The 19,017-nt window shown below is 42.4% G+C and overlaps 1 protein-coding gene across 1 annotated transcript; it reads right to left on the bottom strand.

The window, feature by feature from the left end:
- Positions 1 to 127: 127 nt before the first annotated feature.
- Positions 128 to 13,557, bottom strand: LOC118775429 (membrane transport protein XK-like). The gene is made up of 3 exons (XM_036525341.1): positions 12,407 to 13,557; positions 3,937 to 4,196; positions 128 to 3,416 (listed from the first exon to the last, which is right to left on the bottom strand). Exons 1-3 carry the CDS (start codon positions 12,760 to 12,762, stop codon positions 2,620 to 2,622), a joined length of 1,413 nt encoding a protein of 470 aa, XP_036381234.1. The 5' UTR covers positions 12,763 to 13,557; the 3' UTR covers positions 128 to 2,619.
- Between the last annotated feature and the right edge of the window lie 5,460 nt (positions 13,558 to 19,017).

Raw genomic sequence — 19,017 nt, 5'->3', positions numbered from 1 at the left:
ATTGAGATGAGCTAGTGTGTAAACCATGAGCTAGCAGGGTAAACCACTCCTATTCGCGTACTCCTGTACAGCCAAGGTTATATACAAATACAGGACGAGGTGGTAATCATAATTGGTATGTGGCTAGAATATGTTTAAGTCACCAGATGGGGTCAAGTAATAGCACAACCATATGGTTCAAAGAAGAAACACATTAGCCACTTAGAAGTTCACAATTTAATCTTTTTTTAGGTGCACAGGTGCAGAGTCAAGGTACAGCAGCACAGAGGCACTTCAGTGTGATCAGAGTATGAAAACAATTTGCCCTGTGAGAACTTGAGCAGGACCTCCAGAGGCTCCATACAGGCATTTCAGCAACATATAACATTCATATGATTATAAAGATACGAGCTAGTGAAAAAATTACTGTTTACCCTACATAATCACGCTTTGAATTAAATTACTTAACTGCACTGACATATTTAACTTTTAAGAACAGATTTACCAGTGAAGGATGACCATGACGCAATTTTTTACTAGTCCTTTACCAGTGGCCTATTTTAAAAGAAAAAGGTTGGCCATTCCCCACTGACACACTTCTGAATTTTAATTCTCTGTTAATACTCTGTTCGAATACCTCCATCAACAAGGAAACCACACCAGGAAATGCCAGGAACAATAGATGAGTCAGAAGCATTGGTAACTCAAGCCATTCTCTGTGTGTTATCTATCCATCTGTTTGGTATCTAAGTATAATCAAGTTTCACAGCTGTAACTTATCACTGTTTTCACTGATCTAGGCTTATCCAAAAACTAAGGGTTAAAAGAGGCAGCATTCTGAAATGCTTGAGTGATTTTGGCTGCAATGCTCACATTGACTGGAGGCACAAACATGAAACCCAATCGGTCTCTACAGTTTTGAGGGGTGGGGCTCTGCAGTTTGAACAATGATCTCTCTGATTCAGTTCTCTGACAACGAGTGGCTTGCTTGACTTGTGGAATCTAGCTGTTTCGCAATTCCCACTGATAAAGCCTGTCTTTGTTTATATTACACCACAGGAAGTAGAGGCACAAAATGGCCATTCCTATAACTTTACCTATCCTGGGACCAGTGTGAGGAAATAACTATCGTACCTAAGTTACCTGGTCACGTAACGCTATGAAGAAGGCAGGAAAAGAGCTCCTCTTGGCCCTTCCCCTCCCACCTGTGCTATGAACAGGGACTTCTGTCAAGTGCACTGCACGGACGGTCTATGCAAATAGCTGCACAAGAATACTCGTGTCACTGGAATTTTTGTGTGAAAAATGTACTTGTTAGTGTTACTTCGATTAAAGAAGTATTGCTGAGAGCCCTGTTTTGTTTGCCATTTTCTTTGTTCAGTGGGGAAAATTAGTCCTGCCTGTTGCCTTCTCTATATCCCTGAGACATCTCCTATATGTGACCAACCCCGGGCTCTATTAAACGCTAGTATAATACAGTAGAATGCATTCTTCAGTCTCCTGAAGTCCACAGGCTGAAATTATTACAATAATCAAGGCACCGCAATGAAGCACCTTCCTGTTTTCTATCAACTATACAGCAGATTTATAAATTCAGGATGCACCAAATCACAGGTTTGTGCTCAGATTCAACCACACAGCTCAGTTTCTGAATGGGGTTTGGGTTGGCCAACTGAAGCCCATGTGGGTTTGAGTTTTGCAAAAGTTTAAAATGATTCAGGAAGCCACTCAGTAGATGATGATAATGGATATGCAACCGTGCTCTGTTCTGGAGGACGTCAGATACAGGCAACTGCTGCAACAACCTCGTGTTGTTTTCTGTCTCAAATCATACTTGATACGTGCAAGGTTACAATGTAGCGCATAGTATCTGTTGGCAAATCAACAGCATTAGAGCTTGTGACATATGGACATGCATGTGTGCTACGCAATCAGCATGCGTCAGTCACACTGGCTCGATGACCACATTCCCAGAAGTGCTGCGCTACAGTACGAGGCCTTGTGAGCTCAAGCGCACAGTAATGCACACTGTGGATTCTTTACCGAGAACAATGAGGAACTTGGGGAATTCCTTTAAGTGCCAAACTGTTGTGCGAGAAAAGTCAGCTAACAAGCCGAGTCTGATACTGGACATTGTCCATGCACTAATTGTGCAACTGTATGTCACTCTCTGACGTATGAGATATGATTGCAAAGTCCAGGAAAACTGTGGGCCATAAACTCAAAGCGAATGTAAACATGTGCCTGCATTCTGAATTCAGCTAAATTCTGAAAATGCGTTCGGTGCATCCCTGCTTAAAAGTAAACACTTGCTCCTGATTAAAGGTTGGGTTGCAAGTAGCTTAAGTAAAAACAAATGGTGCAAATCAAGGTACAGTACAAAACTCATATAAAACAACAAACAATCTACCAGGCCAAACATTAACTGTCCACGGTGTGGATGTCTGAGAGAGGTCTGATAGTTTTCCTGACCGTTCAGCCACACAGCAGACGAAGCCCAGTCCCAGGTAGCAGAGCGCCATCCCTGTCACTGACTGTGAGTGTTCAAAGTGCACAGTTGTCAGTAGTCCAGGCCCCTCCCGCACACCCCAAGATGGGAACTCAGCATTCAAAGTAAGAGTCACAATATCATGGCCCCGCTCAGTCTATGACCGTGACAGTGATGTCGTCAAAAACCGCCGTATCACAGTCCCCCAGCTGGCTGGTGAGGTCAGGCGGGAGCACCAGCGTCTGGTCCGCGACGGGGACGGGGCGGGCGCCCCTCCGGCAGCAGGCACACCGCAGGCAGTCGGCCACGTTATGCCGGAAGAGCCGGCGGCAGGGGTGGCAGTACTGGTAGAAGAGCATCATGAAGAGGACGGCCAGGCTGTAGCCGATGACCAGCTGCACGACCATCAGCGGGGCGCACACGTACTCGTAGAAGTCCGTCCTGAAGAAGTACCACATGACCACCAGGAAGACGTTCTCGGCGAAGCGCGCGCAGTAGTAGAGCGCCAGGCGGCCCCAGCTCATCTGCTTCTCGATGAGGTCGCGGTCGGCCAGGTCCAGCTGCACCGCCGACCAGCAAAAGATGTTGATGGCGGCGTAGAGGAAAGTGACCAGGCACAGCACCACCGTGGTGCCCAGCTTGCTGAAGTTCTTCTCCACGTTCTCAGGCAGCGAGGCCCTCCGCCTCCAGAACTCCACCCAGGGCAGGAAGAAGAAGAAGAGCAGGTTGCCCAGGGCGACGGGCACCACCCAGTAGGTGAGTGCCGTGCTGAAGAGCACCAGGGCGGTGGTGCGTGTGGCGATCTCCAGCCCCCGCCACAGCACCATGCAGACGTACGCCACCGGCCGCACGCGTACCTTGTAGTCGTCGTACTTGATCTGGATAGCGAGGATGCTGCACACCAGGGCGCCGTAGGTTATGGAGACCAGGGTGATGCCGATCACAACAGCTGGAAGGCAAGAGGAAAAGGTGGCTTGAGTTAAACAGCACGTGGCTCTGAACTGAGAGACGAGGACGGACATGCGCTTCCGTAGTCTTAGCTCACAAGCAGGGGTACTACCGATGCACTAAGACAAAAACAACGATACAGCTGTATTAATGCTGCATGCGAGAATCTAACCATACCATTTATTGTTCATCTATTTTCATTTAAATTAATGCAGAAATCGGAATGAAATGAGTGCTTGCAACTATTCTCATTATCTTGGATCAATATTATTTCAATGGCAAATAATGAACTCATTCCAAGACATTTCTTTAAAAGCACAGAATAATTTATGACCACCTGATCAGAGAAAAGGTCATGCTGAATCATACTTTACTGAAATGTATCACACCAAATTGTACCAAAGTAAATTCCTGTAAATACTTCAATACACTGTATCATTACTTGGGTGTCGGTCTGGTATTGCGTCATTGTTGAGAGGACTGCGCCCCTGATGGTGAGTGCGCAGTATGGCGGGCCCCACCTCTGGTGCAGGGTAATTCTTTCTCCTGGATGGTGGCGTAGAGCTGCAGCGTGAGCTGGGGTGTGGAGCCCAGGAAGGCCTGGATGACGGCGGTGCGCTTGAAGGCGTTGCGGTGAGCAGCCAGCTTGCGCTCCGAGTGACCGATCTCCCACTCCATAGGCGTGCCCTGGCCTTTCTTCAGCATGATCTTCCTGGAGATGGTGACATATGGTTCCTCCTTCTTGCCAGCCTGGAAGTAGATCACCAAGGCCTCAAAACACCTGGTGAAAGGGTGATGGGTCAAGACAAAGATTGAGTCAATCCAACCCATCAGATAGTAAGACAGATGCTTTAATCTGCCATGAGTGTCATCGGTTTTCCTGACTCCTACCATTGTCATAAAAAATATTCAGAACAGCTTGATATCCAACACTAGTAGTGCTGCAATTTGTAATCTCCACAAGAGGGCACCCTCAAACAAGCCAGAAAGAAAGTTTAAAGGCGGCGGACATCAGAAGGGATGGGTGTGTTTTCGTCTGCTCAGGGGAATAATGTGCACAAACTGCAGCTGCTAAAAGGCTCAGGTTACTTCTATAAAGAAGGGAAATGTATGAATCAGCTCCCTTGTGCTATGCAGCAGAAACAGCATATTACCACACTTTGAATCAGAAAGGTTTTTGCAGTCCATTCTGTTTGTACAGTGGATATAAAAAGTCTATGCACCCAATGAAATTGCAGGTTTTTGAAATGCAAACAAAAATCCAGAGAAAAAAGACTTATTCACAAAGACTTGTTGCTGTAATAAATGCAAAAGGTGCTTCCACAAAGTATTAGTTGGGCAGGGTGTGCAGACTTACGCAATCAGGGTGTTGTTGTTTTATTATTTAAAATGTTCCTAATAATTAACTAACAATTTGTTTTTCTCTGGATTTTTGTTTGTTGGAAGGTCACATTGCAGATGGAAAAAGTCTGACATAAATTTGTTGTTATTTCTGTCTTTACATTTCAAAAATCTGCAATTTCATAAGGCTGTGTTGACTTTTTATATCCACTGTAGATACTCAGTACTGGTTAAAACACTACATTGATAAGACACAGAACTCAGGCTTTAAAACAGATGTAAATATCAGGTCATTACTAAGAAGTATTTACTGGAATACCCATGCAGCACAGAACACACAAACCTTTGCTCATCTAGAGAAAGCCGTCACATTAACCCCTGCTTTCTTACAAAAGCAAATCAGAGCAGCCCTACTTCTGTTTTTACTCTGCCATCTGCACTGTATGAGGCATTACTCATTGTTTCAACACACCACACAAACATTCTGAAACGTCACACCCTGCCCTCTTGTAAGCTGACCCATAATGGGGGGGGGGGGGGGGGGGGGGGGGGGGGGGTCATGTGAGGTAACAGAGCTCTTAGCGCCATTTTATCCTGAAGGTACACATACCCTTTGTTCCTGTCTGTGGCTGCGCAGCTGGGCACCTGGCTCCGTGCAAACGGAATGCACAGCTAGCCGCAAACAGCAAGCACACACCCAGCTGTGCCCAAGTGTCTTATCCCCTCTACCCTCACTGCTGCACGGCCACGCGTTACTGTGGAGGTGTCCAGTGACAGGGGTCCCCACACTTAACACTGAATAAGCTAATGGCAGAACCTTACAGGAAAAAGAAACCTAACAAATGGTAGCAGAAGTTCAAGCATGGGGGGGGGGGGGGGACGACATTATTCATTGTAAAACATATGCAAATGCATCTTATTCAAATCATGTGCTATGCCACTTTCTGGTGCGTAATTTTAAACATACCTCAGCATATATTAAGAAGTTTCAATTTATTTTACAATACATGTCTCAAACTGTTCTCATCAATATCTGTGTTTAAACTAGCCAGCACATGTTTTATTCGTTATTCATTTACTTAAGGGTTGTTTTTTGGTATGTTGTTGGTGTGTTGTTTGTTCTCCTTACCACTCCTTCCCCTCAGGGTTTTGATGTGTAACCTCTAACAGGATTGAGGTTGTGAGTCTGCTTGACTGCATACTTTGTGACAGAGTGGCAGAGAAAAGCAGAGGCCTGGGCCCATATATAACCAGTACCACCAGCTGGAATGCATTCAGTGGTCCAATGTGATTCAGATTTTCCCCAAAAATCTGGACAGACCTTAATTTCTGTAAGCATGAGGGACCCACTTTCACAAAAGGCCTCTGTTGCACAATGTGACCCAAGCAGTGCTCAGCGTAGCCGTTTTCTGCTGAGCGCTTAGCGTCCTGGCTTCAGTTGTGAGCTCATGACGACAAAAAGGGAACTTGGAGCAGAGAACCAAAATGAGAGAGAATGCTCTACATGCATGCTGTTAAAAGAGCTAAATGTTCTTACCCTGCCTGGCAGTGCTAGTGCGAGATCCCTGCTGCATTTTGTTTGACCCTTATCAGAGTAATGATCCTTTAAAGAAGCAGTCAGTGTTAGCTGCAGTGCACCTTGGTTGATAAGACCTGTGAGTCAACAGTTCTTACCCTAGCTTCCGGGCAATGTTGGCAGCAGACCGGCTGTTGCTGTGGTAACCTCTTGACATTGCAAACAGCTAGCAGCAGGAAAAAGTCTGCACCTGTCTGTGCCATATTTACCACATTTGTGTGCGGTCACACCCTAACTGAAAAAAGAAGCTGACCTTACATTCAGACCAGGACAGTACTTATATTACTGTAGTTTCTAAATCTTTTTTCCCCTCACACACCCCATGTGTTTTTTTTTCTTGCTGACCCACAGGCACTCTCCTTCCTCTGTCCAGGTTCCTGTCTGAACTATTCCACACCCATCTGCTATGCCACTGCCAGGAAAGACTTAAAACCTCAAGCACCCTAAAGCGCAGGGTGTTCTACTCTTCAGTTGTCACTTTATATGAAACTATTGACCTGGCTTTATTTCTGTAGACAACAAACCATATTGTGTTTCTATACCACAACTGCGTGATGCAAGTGAAATGGGGGCAGGCATTAGGGTTGGTCTATAAGCACTGGCAGATTGACTACAATGGAATGCAGCTTCAAGAAACAAGCAGCAAATATCAGCCCTTGGCGCAAACGCCTTGCTATCCCAGCTATTTCAGTGATGCTGAGCTCCCGAACTGATGAATGCATTTGCATGTTTTTTTTTTCACACAAATGCACTAGGTCTCCTGTCCCAATCAGACCACACAGGAAAGGGCCTACAAAAATCCTTTATTCAGACACAAGCCTTAAGGGAGCACAAAACCAGTCTGACAGTGCTCAACATGAGGGGCCATACACAAGTACACCTGACTAGACGACAAAGCCAACACACAGAGAGCGAAAGGCAGTGAAGCTCCTTGAGTTAAACACTGGCCTCGGTAAGCCTGGGGGTCACTAGCATAGGCAGGACAAATTACATGCGCCTGCCTGACAGTTGCTGGCACAGAGGCGGTTTCCTGTTTCCTGTCAGCAGTGCCAGCTGAGTCCAGCATTTGTGAGTCAGTGATGATTACATGTACAGCTAACTGGAGTTTACAGATCACACCACTGGTTAATGAATACTTTGAACAGTGGTCTGAGACTTACACTTTGCAATGTCAGCAAAATATGCAAGAGGTCAGATATGACAGGTAATGCATATCAGCAGAGCAAACTGACTTCATTCTACCGGGGATAGGGGCGGGTAGTTTAGCGTGGGTTAGCGCGTGGCTCCGCTCTCAACACCCTAGGACTTGCATGAGTGCCTGTGAGTTTGGATCGCATCAGGGACACAGATACACCTATCCTCTGACGTCCCACATCAGATACACTCATTCTCCGCCAGCATCTAACCCCTTGGTGTACTGTGGGATTCATAGTGTGAAAAATTGTCACCGTACGTGTGTGTGTATCATAGGGCTGCATGAACCTTGCCCTTCATGGGGTCAGCGGTCATTGTTGTGGTGTTGGTGTTGAAGAACAAATGAGGAAAATTGCAAACATACAACCACAAAATAGGTCAGATATGCAGCAAGTAAGACCCTGTGACCATGGCTTCAAAGGAGAATCAGATAATAAAATTACATACTACACTACAAACACATCAAAAAACAGAAAAGCAAAGCAGACCAGGATGACTTTTGTCCTTAAAGCCTACCACTCATTTAAACCCAATGACTCACTGATCTTAACAGCTTTGTTTTTTCTTTAAAAGCCAAGCAAGCCAAAATCATAGCTATTTGTTTCATTTTATAGGCACATTATATAGGCGGCTAGCTTCAGAGGCAGCACACACAACATGTAAGTGATATGGTTTTATCAGTAAGACTAGCAGTAAAACGGCATCTGAACCCTTGGCTGGCAATGAGTTGCTAGGACACCAGTGAAAGTGAGGCCTGGGCAGAGGGGATGGGCTGACCAGTCAGTGAGTACACTGAGCTCTATAACATGTACACGTGGGGGACCACGCTGCAGAATTCCAGGATATCCAGCTGGGGAGTGTCCTTGAATGACTTCCTGATCCACATTTTCACTCTTTTGCTGCAAACATATTGAACTCATGGGACACATATTTTCCGAATGTTTTCAGTACATTACTAATTAGCTGAGCAAAAACTGACAAAAAACATAAATGATGCTCATGGTTTAATTCACTGAATCATCTGACCCCTTCAGTCACAATAAAAGCTCCTGAATAAAGGGCCTTAGTCCACAATAGATGCCTAGTCAGCTTTCTGTGGGTTCCTGAGATTTTCCTCGAAAACCCTCACCAATAAGACTCTTGTAAAGTAGTAGGTCTCCTGTAATGTAATGATCCAATCATGTAACTATTCAGTGCAGGACTCCTACCCATAGCCACAATCCCCATTACATACCACAGTGTGGAAAATATTATGACTGCCCCTCTCCACATTGTGGTATGTACTGGGGAGTGCATCTACAAGGAAGGGACCCTATTTAAATAGCACTGGAATATACAGAAACACAGATGGCCCTGCAACCCAAATCTGTGTGAAAAGAGGATTGCTTGTACAGACGAAGTGAAAGGTCACAGAACAGAAGTAAACAGAACACCGCAGGCCTACTGTCACAAAATGTCTCTGCAAGCATGAGTAAGGCTAAGGATGAACAGACACTTCGTAGTTAAATTAAATGCTACATGTTTACTCTCGCAGCTTGCCTTAAATGCCATATTATTTTTCCACCAAAGAGAATAGTAGCCTCAGATATCCCCAATGACTTTGGAGGCCTGGTTTCAGGTGGCTAATTATAGACCAAAGGCTGAACCTTGAACTCTTTCTCACTGATTTGGCAGACCACTCAGTGTGCGCAGACATTACAGATACTGTTACTGACAGATTTGCCGCTCCCTGCTTCAGCTGCGGTGGGGTGCGGCTAACCAGACCTTGAGTGTGTGACTTGGGAGTAAATGAAAACACAAATTCCTGTAGTGTTCACAAGAGGTTTAAACAGTTGCAATGTGGACCACAGAGATTCCACAAAAGAGTGAGAAAATACCGCTGTGTGACAAAATCCTGCTGAAGTGAAAATGGGTTTTGGTCACAGCAAACCATCCTTTTCTCATGCATATTAATGCCTCAAACCAACCCAAGAGAACCAAACGAGCCGGGGTGGGCAATTCCTGGGAACTAATTACACACTAATTATGTGAACTACTAGCCAGAAACAGGATAAACAACACTGACTCATCCTTTCCTCAATGCTGAGCTTGTGCAGGGAAAACAAAATGAAATCTCTACCAGGTGGTGTATCAGCTATTTCTCTCAAATCTTCTCATTTGAAGGAAATTAAATAAGTTCAGGTTAAACTATGTTAATTCACACTGTAAACAGATGTAATGGTAAAAGTATCCTTATGAAGTTCCATGACCACCTGTACCAGCAGGTTGGGGGGGGATCTTCTTGGCTGACTACCAGGTCAGCTACAGTCCCCATCTCTAGTTGTCTTAAGGATGCAAGCCTGTTTAAATAATTCCATTGCATCCTGTTTGCACATAAAGCAAGCCCTCACCAAGAAAATTCCCCTTCCTACTAAATATGGGATTCTAAATAAGGGATTTTGTATAACTTTTTGTGTCATTTTGCACAAAACCCTTTGCGCTTATGTACAACTTATTTTGGCAAGTTTTTAAAACCTTTTGAGCTTTTATTCACTTCCAACTTCAAAGACTAGCACATTTGCCAAGGCTATTTGCCTTTGAACTTGATCCTTACGCAATGAGCACAGCTCAAGTTGAAATTGATTATGATGTATATCTTGTGCACAACCTCTATGAGATCTGCCTAGAATCCTGAAGGTAAACAGGAAAAGAGTTACTTTTGTAGATCTACAGCAAACAATAACCTATTACATATCTATCATTTAGTTAACACTTAAAATCATGTACCCTGCCCAATGTGATGTACAGACTGAACATGAATGTTTAATATTTTTAGTCCTTTTTACAGTAGATAGAAATCAGTAATTCTGAATCTGGATTATTATCTGAATAATTCTGCACTGAAGCCAACTGCCCTGCTGCTTCTTCGAAGTGAACGGTGGTTATTGCTCATATATACTAGAGTGTAAGATATGAGACTGACCAAAGGTTCCTTCCAAACAAACATACATATATGAATACAACCAATAAATTTAAAGGTTTAGATTTATACTCATGTTTTTTTTTTTAAAAAAACTACCAGGACCAGGAGAATAAAACATCAACTACTATGGAAGTTCTTACAGACAGCAATCCAACTTTGAGCCATTCCATGTTGCTGCATATGTTCTCCTTAGAACTGATTCCAGGATGATTCTGGACCAGGAATTCACAATGTAGACCTACCCTTTGATTGCTTGAATTGGTAACCACATTTACATTATCCTACATTAAAAGAATTTACATTTTACAATTCATTTCTCAATAGTTTATATTTCTGAGATAGTCATATGGCATTGGATAGGTGTCCGCTTACAATATAGTCAGGCTGTGTTTACTCACTGATACAGTACCACATGCTTACTGTTTGACAATAAAACTATGAAAATTAGCCTATACATCAGATAATCTGTCATTTTAATATACAACCAATTACTTTTCCAGAAATCTATCATTATCAATATTAGTGTTCAAAAATTGTACTTAAACCAATGTCAAATTTCAATCTTCAAATGATTCCGATTTTCATGCTGTAAATACCCTCTAGAGACATAGTGGTTACCATATATTTTAAACACATAAGGCATGCTTTAAGGTCTGTCCAACATTCTGCCCTTAACTGAAGGTCAATCTGAACTAAAATTATTTTGGCCTGCATCAGGCTTACTGGACATGTTTCGACCTAGCCATGCAAAATATTAAACCTCTATCAATAGACCAATCTGAAAAATACTGTGTTAGGAAAATATGTACTTAAATAGTAAACTCTGTAATTACTCTGACTAATCTTTTTTTTTTTTTTTTTTTTACAAAAGGCTGTTTCCTTTAAGGACATCTCAAAGGCCCCCTTTTGCCTTCTAAATCTTCTTTCCCTCATGAAATCTGAAAACTGATATGGGTGTGCTGTCAACACGCCCAAACAGATATTATGCACAGTTAATGCCACAGTAAGACAGTGTAACAGTACTGCAGATTTACATGCTATCTTTGAACATGTTAGCACAGAATATCCAGGTGCTACAATAAGGTAAATAGTTGCATTTAGACAGAACGTAAAATGTTAGCTACATGTGGTGGTTTTGTATCTCAGAGAAAAACAAAACAAAACCAATGAGACACAACTGTTTTAAGGCTACAAGCAAGAATGCAGAGATAAGCAATCAACTGGCTGCCAGAGCCATGACTGCACAGCATTTTCCCTAAGCCTCATTAATACTGCATGTCCTATAAACCTCTGTGCCTTTTCATCCCATTGGCTGACATTCAATTACACAGCTGTTGTGATTCTGTGTAGGCCCTGAGAGAATTCAGAATTGACATGGGAGAAAAGTTTGACTCTGTGGCGTTCAATTCCAATTGTGAGTTGGGACGGCCCTGAAATGACGTTCACGGAGACAGAGCAGGTGTCAAGAAGAGTTTCCAAACACCGAATGTGCCACTGTCGATAGGTCATTTTACATACGCATCTGGCAACCACAATAACCCATGAGGACAGAGGTTGAATATGTAGCATACAGCCACTAAATCTTCACAACATTGGTCACAGGTTACTCTAGTCCTCTGTCTTTGGCGGCTACTTGTAAACGCCAGCTCGAAGCTAACACCAACATAACATCCCGGGAGGTTCGGTTTGTGTTGTTCACAAAACCTGTGTTGTTTGTGTGGTCTTCGACAATGTGATTGCTAAAAATCCACCCTTCAGCAAAGCAACTCAGATCATTTACCAGCCAATGTCCAACTACTGTCGTGAAAGGTACTATGGTAGCTGTAAGAATTCACATTCTGGCTACCTCATTGAACTGGGGCAGTTCGGGTAACACTAAATAAGAGGACATTCTTGATGTGAGTTCCACGTAGCCTACCTGATGAGCGGTCCCAGAAGGAGGAGATGTAAGAAAAGAACAAGTGGCCGGTCTCTTCCCAGGTCTCGGTGGATGAAAGTCAGCGCCAACTGCGTCAGCACAGCCGGCACAAGCATGAAGGTAATGGTTAAACCCATCCAGAAGTAGTCTTCATCCTCATCGTATTTGCTGCAAAGTACTGCTGCGCTAATGAACTCTGCACAATACAACACGGTGGCTATGATTACGCTAAATGGGGGCTGAATCTTACTCTGATCGCGAACCAAGTCGACACCGTTTTGAGGTTGATGGGACGGCTGAGGCTGCTGATGGTCCAAAATCTCGTTTTCTCTCGTTACCTCGCACATTCTTTCCATATTACAGCTAGTACAGCAAAAAGAATGACTGTTGGAAAACTGATCATGGAAATCCAAACTCAAAACGATTGTCAGACTTCAAGTTTGCACTCCGTATATTTCATGTGGAAAACAGAGAAAACGCTAGCTCTTTTTGAATGTAGGCTACTAGCGCAGCTGCCGGCTAATACATCTGAAATCCGAAATTCATCCCTTGTTGGGGCTTCGCAACTGTGCTGGTACCTGTCGGCACTGTATAGCCAGTGACAGAACGAAGCAACGTAGCTAGTAAATAGCTAAACATGGGGCGAAACAAATTAAACGACTGTGTCATTAGTTGTAATCCAGTGCTGTCGTGTCATAACAAATAGTAAGTAACGTTAGACGTTAACGCCTTACGTAGCTAATGCATTTGCCTGGCTAGCTACCTCATTTTGAATGTTGACTGCTCCAACGCGTTTCGAAACGTATAGGCTACTCCACCCGTTTAACCTCTTGCTAACTTGCTACAGCAAACATATTAACATATTAAACCATCTCGCGGGTCCTTTTAAGTTATCAGAACTATCAAACTCAGTTACTGTGTACCGTAGTTTATAAAGGCGCTAACTAGCCACATAGCTTTATATCAAACACCGCAACTATGTCACCCACCACTCTTACTCCAGGTCGCAAACTAAACATACGCGTTACAATATGGGCTGAGTGCCCCCATTCAGTCATGGCAAAAGCAGAACAATCGCGCAAATCGATCAGTCTGAAAAATCTTACAGCTATGCACTATTTACAGCAGTGAGTGACGGCGCTCTCCCTCGATTATCTGTCAAAGGTGTGCCCCAACACGCTGGCTCTATCCCACGCCTTGCTCTCTCCGCATCCTTAGGGTCCTAGTGCACGTTGTGTTTCTTCTCTTTTGTTCAAGCGAGATGATTCGAGTTTATTTTCAGCAAACGTAATGCAGTTTAATCGGTGTTTATGTAAATAATTGCCGCAAATAACATTATTTGTGCATATTCAGTAAGCATACAATGTGTTACAGAGCCGTCTTTAGTCGCTCATGCAAGAGGACGTGTATAAACTTGCCTGCCTACTCTCGTGCGGCTGAGCACCCTGGTTTCTTTGGAAATGTTACAATGTTCTGAATACATGGTACTATTTCGCAAAAACTCTTTCCAGACCCATTATTGTTTCCGTTTCGCTTTCTGCACCGTCTCTTCTTCTTCACGAGAGAAAAAAAAACTGTAAAAAGGATCATTAAGGTGTTACTTTGCACAATATATGTATTACAATGTTACACACAGTGTAAGTATCAAGAAGTATCAAGCACCCCCCCCCCCCCCCCCCCCCCCCCGCAACTAACTGAAATGAAATTTAACGCAGGATGTTGCACAGGAGTTCTGTCTGACATTAAAACAGACAAATGCAGAAAGTCCCTGAGAGCAGGAGGAGAGTAAGTCCTCGGTGTGAAGGAAGCCTCTACGTCCTTGTTAAGAATGTACTGCTTGTTTCGAATAGATGAACATACGGTTTCCTTACAGGCTTTGCTCCAGCAGACAGAATCTGCTTTTAGGGCGTTGTGTCCTTTTTTGGCTGCTTTGGAAAGCACAGCTATGAGTCAGCATTAGACCTGGCACTGAGCGGGAGGTGTACACACAGCTGTGCGTGCTTTCACTTTGCTGCTGCCAGGACTGCTGGAGTGTTTTCTTTGATTTTGTCCTTCCACTAGAACCCTCTGATTGTTCACTCTGCTTATTTTGATGGGAAAACCAATGGCCAACGCTGAAAGCCACAAGAAAAAAAAACGTCAACTTTTTTTTTTAGAACTTTTTTAGTTCCAAAGTTCTGTGTTTTTCCCACTGATATGCAAAGAGGAAATATCAAAGAAGAAAAAAAAACAAAGATAGCCCAGTGATATCCTTTGTCTCTCTTTTTTCTTTTGTTCACTGCATATGATGGGCCCTCCTTGGTGAAAGCGATTCTCATGTTGTTAGGATGCCTAACCATAGGTTTTGTTGGCCTGTATTGTGCAGCATGGTGCTTTACTGTGATGGTCACCTCAGAGGCTCATGCGTGCTGCCATTCTGAGAACTTGATTCAAAGGTCTGTGCTCAGACATTTTCAGATTTTTCCACTTGGTGAAATACTTTTGCTTTCCCCTTTTTTCCCCACACCAGAATGAACTTGGCAAATTATTTTATGAATTATAATTTATGGTTGCACCACCTGGCTTTGTGCTGCAGGTATAGGCAGAAGATCTATTTTTCACTTGAAAGATACAGTACTTTCATTAGGAGGATGTTTAATCAAGGTGACATTTTTTAAATATTGTTTACAGATTTACTTTTGCAGTGGCAATGCAAACAGCTAACTACATGTGTTTTTGAAGACGAACAGTTGAACAGATGTCAAGATTTAATCACTGCATCCTTGCTGTGCCAGACTAACTGCTTTTCAGTTTTTTCAAGTAATACCATTGTACACTATTGTCCTATTTAAAATGTTAAATGCCGTTCTAGTACATAATTAGTTATAGTTAGTGCTCATGTCTCCCATAAGAATGCAGAACATCATGCAGAACATTGATGATAAATACATCACAGTGTAAAAGGATGTGTTGAAACAAAAGCAGTTTATAACACTCTGAAGCAGAAAGCAGAAGTTGCTGGTCTTAGGCAGTGGTTGGTGTCAGAAGACTGTCTGATGTTCTTAGACAAAATCAAAGCAACACTATTTAACCATGTCATGAACCAAGGTTTGTGATTATCACATGTTACATATCACATGTAACAGCTTGGCATCATGTGCAGTAAAGGATGACTGTTGCCAACAATTGTCTGAACATTCTTTATTGAGAATTGGTTGGTAAAAATGTACACACTGGATAACACTGTGTGTGTTTATGGGAAATGTTACAGTAGCTGCTGCCAGCCAGTTTATGATAATGATGCCATAGAATCATTTACATATCCATCTGTGTTCAAGATGGAAAAGAAAGACCACAGTAGTAGTGTGGCTGTAAGATTCCTATGCAGGAAATGACATAAGTCTCAGGTCTCAGCCAAAAACAACATTTGTCTTGGAAATATATGGCTCAAGATCAATTCCAGCCATGACATAAGCCAACAATGCCTGGTAGCCCACAGCAGCAGAACAAATTGGCTTTGTTCCCTTGGGGATGGGGGTGGGTATAGGTCGGCCAGGGCCTGACCATCTTGTCACACACCAGTGACCCCCCACTGGTCAATCAGGCACCCACAGAACACCTGTTTAAAGTTGCAAGCTGCTACGAAGTGCCTTCCACTGGCTCATGCTTGTACAAGCTTGGCATGGGGAATGTGGTGTGAAAAGACGCAGCGGCTGACAATGTGTTTCGGAGCAGAGCACATGTTTATCTGTGTTCTCCTGGATTGTCAGGGAGTTGTAGTGATAAGTGGCATATTTCTGATACAGCTGGACATTCCTCATTGAGAAAAAAGTGGACAGATTTTGAAAAGGCATAAAATCACCATGAAACAAATTAATTTAGCTTTATTTTATAGAAATGAGTACAGGGCAAAGATATTGCAACAGCAGTATAGAATGTTCAAGTACTGTAAGTCTAGAGTAATTGAGAAAATACAACAGCTGATTGGCAACAGGCATGACTGGTATTTGTGTCTGCAATGTTTGGGACAGGATTTGTCTTTGGGTGGTATACTTCTGACAGTTGATTCAATATCTTGACATTTGAACGTGAGGATTTGCTGCTGGAGTGGAGATTTTTGGTTTTTATACTTTGCCCTTTCACAGTCTTTCAAAAAAAGCCATGAAAGCAACTGAGAAAAACTGTACTGCATTTTCTGTTACCTTGCACATGGGAAGTCATCTTGACATGGAAAAGTATACAGTATGTAGGACAAAAGACATGACTATTTTTGTGTTTTGTGTCCTTAAAGGACACTCTCTGGAGTGTTGCCAGCCATCTGACTTGGGTAGGGAGTGGGGCAGGGGATGAGGTCAGAGGCTCGGGTGACTTTTGTCAGCCGATTGATCGTGGTCTTGATTGGACAGCATAGTAATGACTTAATGAGATGAGGGCTGGAGACAAAGAACAGCTTACTGCCTGATTTGGCTTCCGTCATGACCTGTATGTAAAGGCACTGTAAACAAACCCAGATGCCATTGAAATGAATGCACCAGAATTTAATATGTGCCTGTTTAGTAATTTGATTTAATAATGTTTCCCTATTGCTATCACTCAGCATTTACTGGGTATAGAAAATGAAGGGAAACTAATTAAGTTATAACTAGAATAGGTCTCCATTCTCCATACTAATTACAAATGCAGATTTTTTTTCTCTTATAAAAGCGACTATTATGTCCGTGTGATAACAATTTCATGAAAAAATGCCAACTATTTATAAGAACTGAGTTCTGAAACCTCTTCCTAAGAGAGGAAACTGCTACTGTTTCAATACAGTAAAAAAGCCATCTAGTGGTGGGGATTTAACTGGTGCTACTTACATTGTCAAAGATCCTGAAGGAAATACATGTATGCATATTTATATGTGTTAAGCCTGTAGATGTCACTGGTGTTTGAATTGAGCCATTCTAATGTATGTTTTAATATTCAGCATTATATCTACTCATGGAGAAACATGCAGTAGATGTAAGTGTAAACTTATCTTAAGACAAAATGTTATCGGTCTTTCTCACTACCTCCTGTCTTAGGTCAGTTATATTCATATTAGTTATATAACCATATCCTATACATTAGTTACACCAATTTAAGTAATTAAATAAATTAACATGAAAAGCTGTTCTGAGAGGGTTTTTGTATGGAGCCAATCTTTGGCCTTATTTTCCTTGTGACATGAGACAGTAAATGTGCTATAACAGACATAATGTGTGTAATATGCTCAATATAACCAAAATTATAGAACAGTACTACAGAATTTAGTACTGTTAGTACAGTTATTCCCTCACATGATTGTTTTCCATCTCTTTTCAACTGGAAGGTGTTTGGCTGATACTAGTTTTGTGGTTGGATTTTAAATAAACTTCATTGACTTTGGTGTTTTTACCAGTTTTTTTTGCCATTTCTTTCTCTTTTAATGCTGTATCTAACAAACATCCTCTATTAAACATTAAAACATGTATTCCTATTGAAAACTGGAAAACAGTACAAGTGCATGCAGAAGGTTGTGTTCCCACACAAGTCAGCATTTTGGGACCACGTCCACTGATATCATTAAGGCATGAGCAAACATTTAATGAACAGAGGAGCTTAAACTGCTCTCCTATCATAATAGGAGCATAATATAGAGGTGACTACTATTATAAAAAAAAATAACTTCAATAATCCATTCCCCTGTTCATAGTTCTTTTCTTCCTGTCTGCGCTTGTAGGAACATGCCTCTCCCCAGGGGCAGCTCCTAAACCTCTTAAAGGTGTAAAACCATTTTCCTTTACTGATTAAAAGGCAATTTAATTTGCCTTACTCGTTTAAGGCGTGATTTTTCCCATTCAGACAACCTTTCTCTGAGAATGTAATAGGTCAAACTTTGTTAGTTAAAAATGAAGGACATTTTTAATTTAACAACTTCAAGTAGAGCAAAGATACAATGGAATCTTTACTGTGTATTTCTGCCACTTTAAGGACACTTGTAGCCTACTGCAAGACGATTCAAAACATGTGATTTGGTTGAAAGAATACTCCTCACAACAAATAAATAACCACATCATAACACTTCAGTAGGTGTCTGTCTTTACCCCATAAATAGAGAACCACAAAAATGAAACATGAAAATATGTGTGAGCCTTTTTCTGGTGGATAGTGATTCCAGTGATTACTAGTCACACCAGCATGTATTTTTAGGGAGAAAATAATTTGCTTCTTCAAGTTTCATTGCTTGTACTAGGTGTGGAATTCTGCTGGATAACTCTGGTTGGTTCTCTGTTCTAAGAGGCTAAGGATGCTAAAGTGAGTGCAGCTGCCCCCAGGGATTCTGTTCCTGAAATAACCGTGATGTCATTATCTTTAACCACTGTCTTACTGTAAGTCTTGTCCTCTGACAATGTGCCTTTTTGTCACCCATTAAAAGTCAATGATGTTATTAGACATCACAAACAACAAACCATATGGTGCAATATATTTGGAAAATTATCCAAAATGCTAACCTTAGCACTAAACTGACAGGGGGAGTGTTGTTTCCATCAGGGTTTCAAAAAGAGATTTTGTGCCCAAAGAGGAACTGCATTTCCCAAGATGCATAGCATGTACCTCATGACTTCAGG

This window comes from Megalops cyprinoides, chromosome 3 (genome assembly GCF_013368585.1).
Source record: "Megalops cyprinoides isolate fMegCyp1 chromosome 3, fMegCyp1.pri, whole genome shotgun sequence".
Taxonomy (NCBI): domain Eukaryota; kingdom Metazoa; phylum Chordata; class Actinopteri; order Elopiformes; family Megalopidae; genus Megalops; species Megalops cyprinoides.
The sequence above is the reverse complement of the archived record's forward strand: the minus strand, read 5'-3'. Positions and strand labels throughout refer to the sequence as shown.

What these genes read in the sequence shown, in the direction of transcription:
- LOC118775429 (XM_036525341.1), bottom strand. Translation starts at nt 12,762, where the DNA reads ATGGAAAGAATGTGCGAGGTAACGAGAGAAAACGAGATTTTGGACCAT. An exon ending in CTTCTGGGACCGCTCATCAG is followed by an intron (nt 4,197 to 12,406) that starts GTAGGCTACGTG and finishes CCCTTTCACCAG; the next exon opens with GTGTTTTGAGGCCTTGGTGA. An exon ending in AGAATTACCCTGCACCAGAG is followed by an intron (nt 3,417 to 3,936) that starts GTGGGGCCCGCC and finishes CTTGCCTTCCAG; the next exon opens with CTGTTGTGATCGGCATCACC.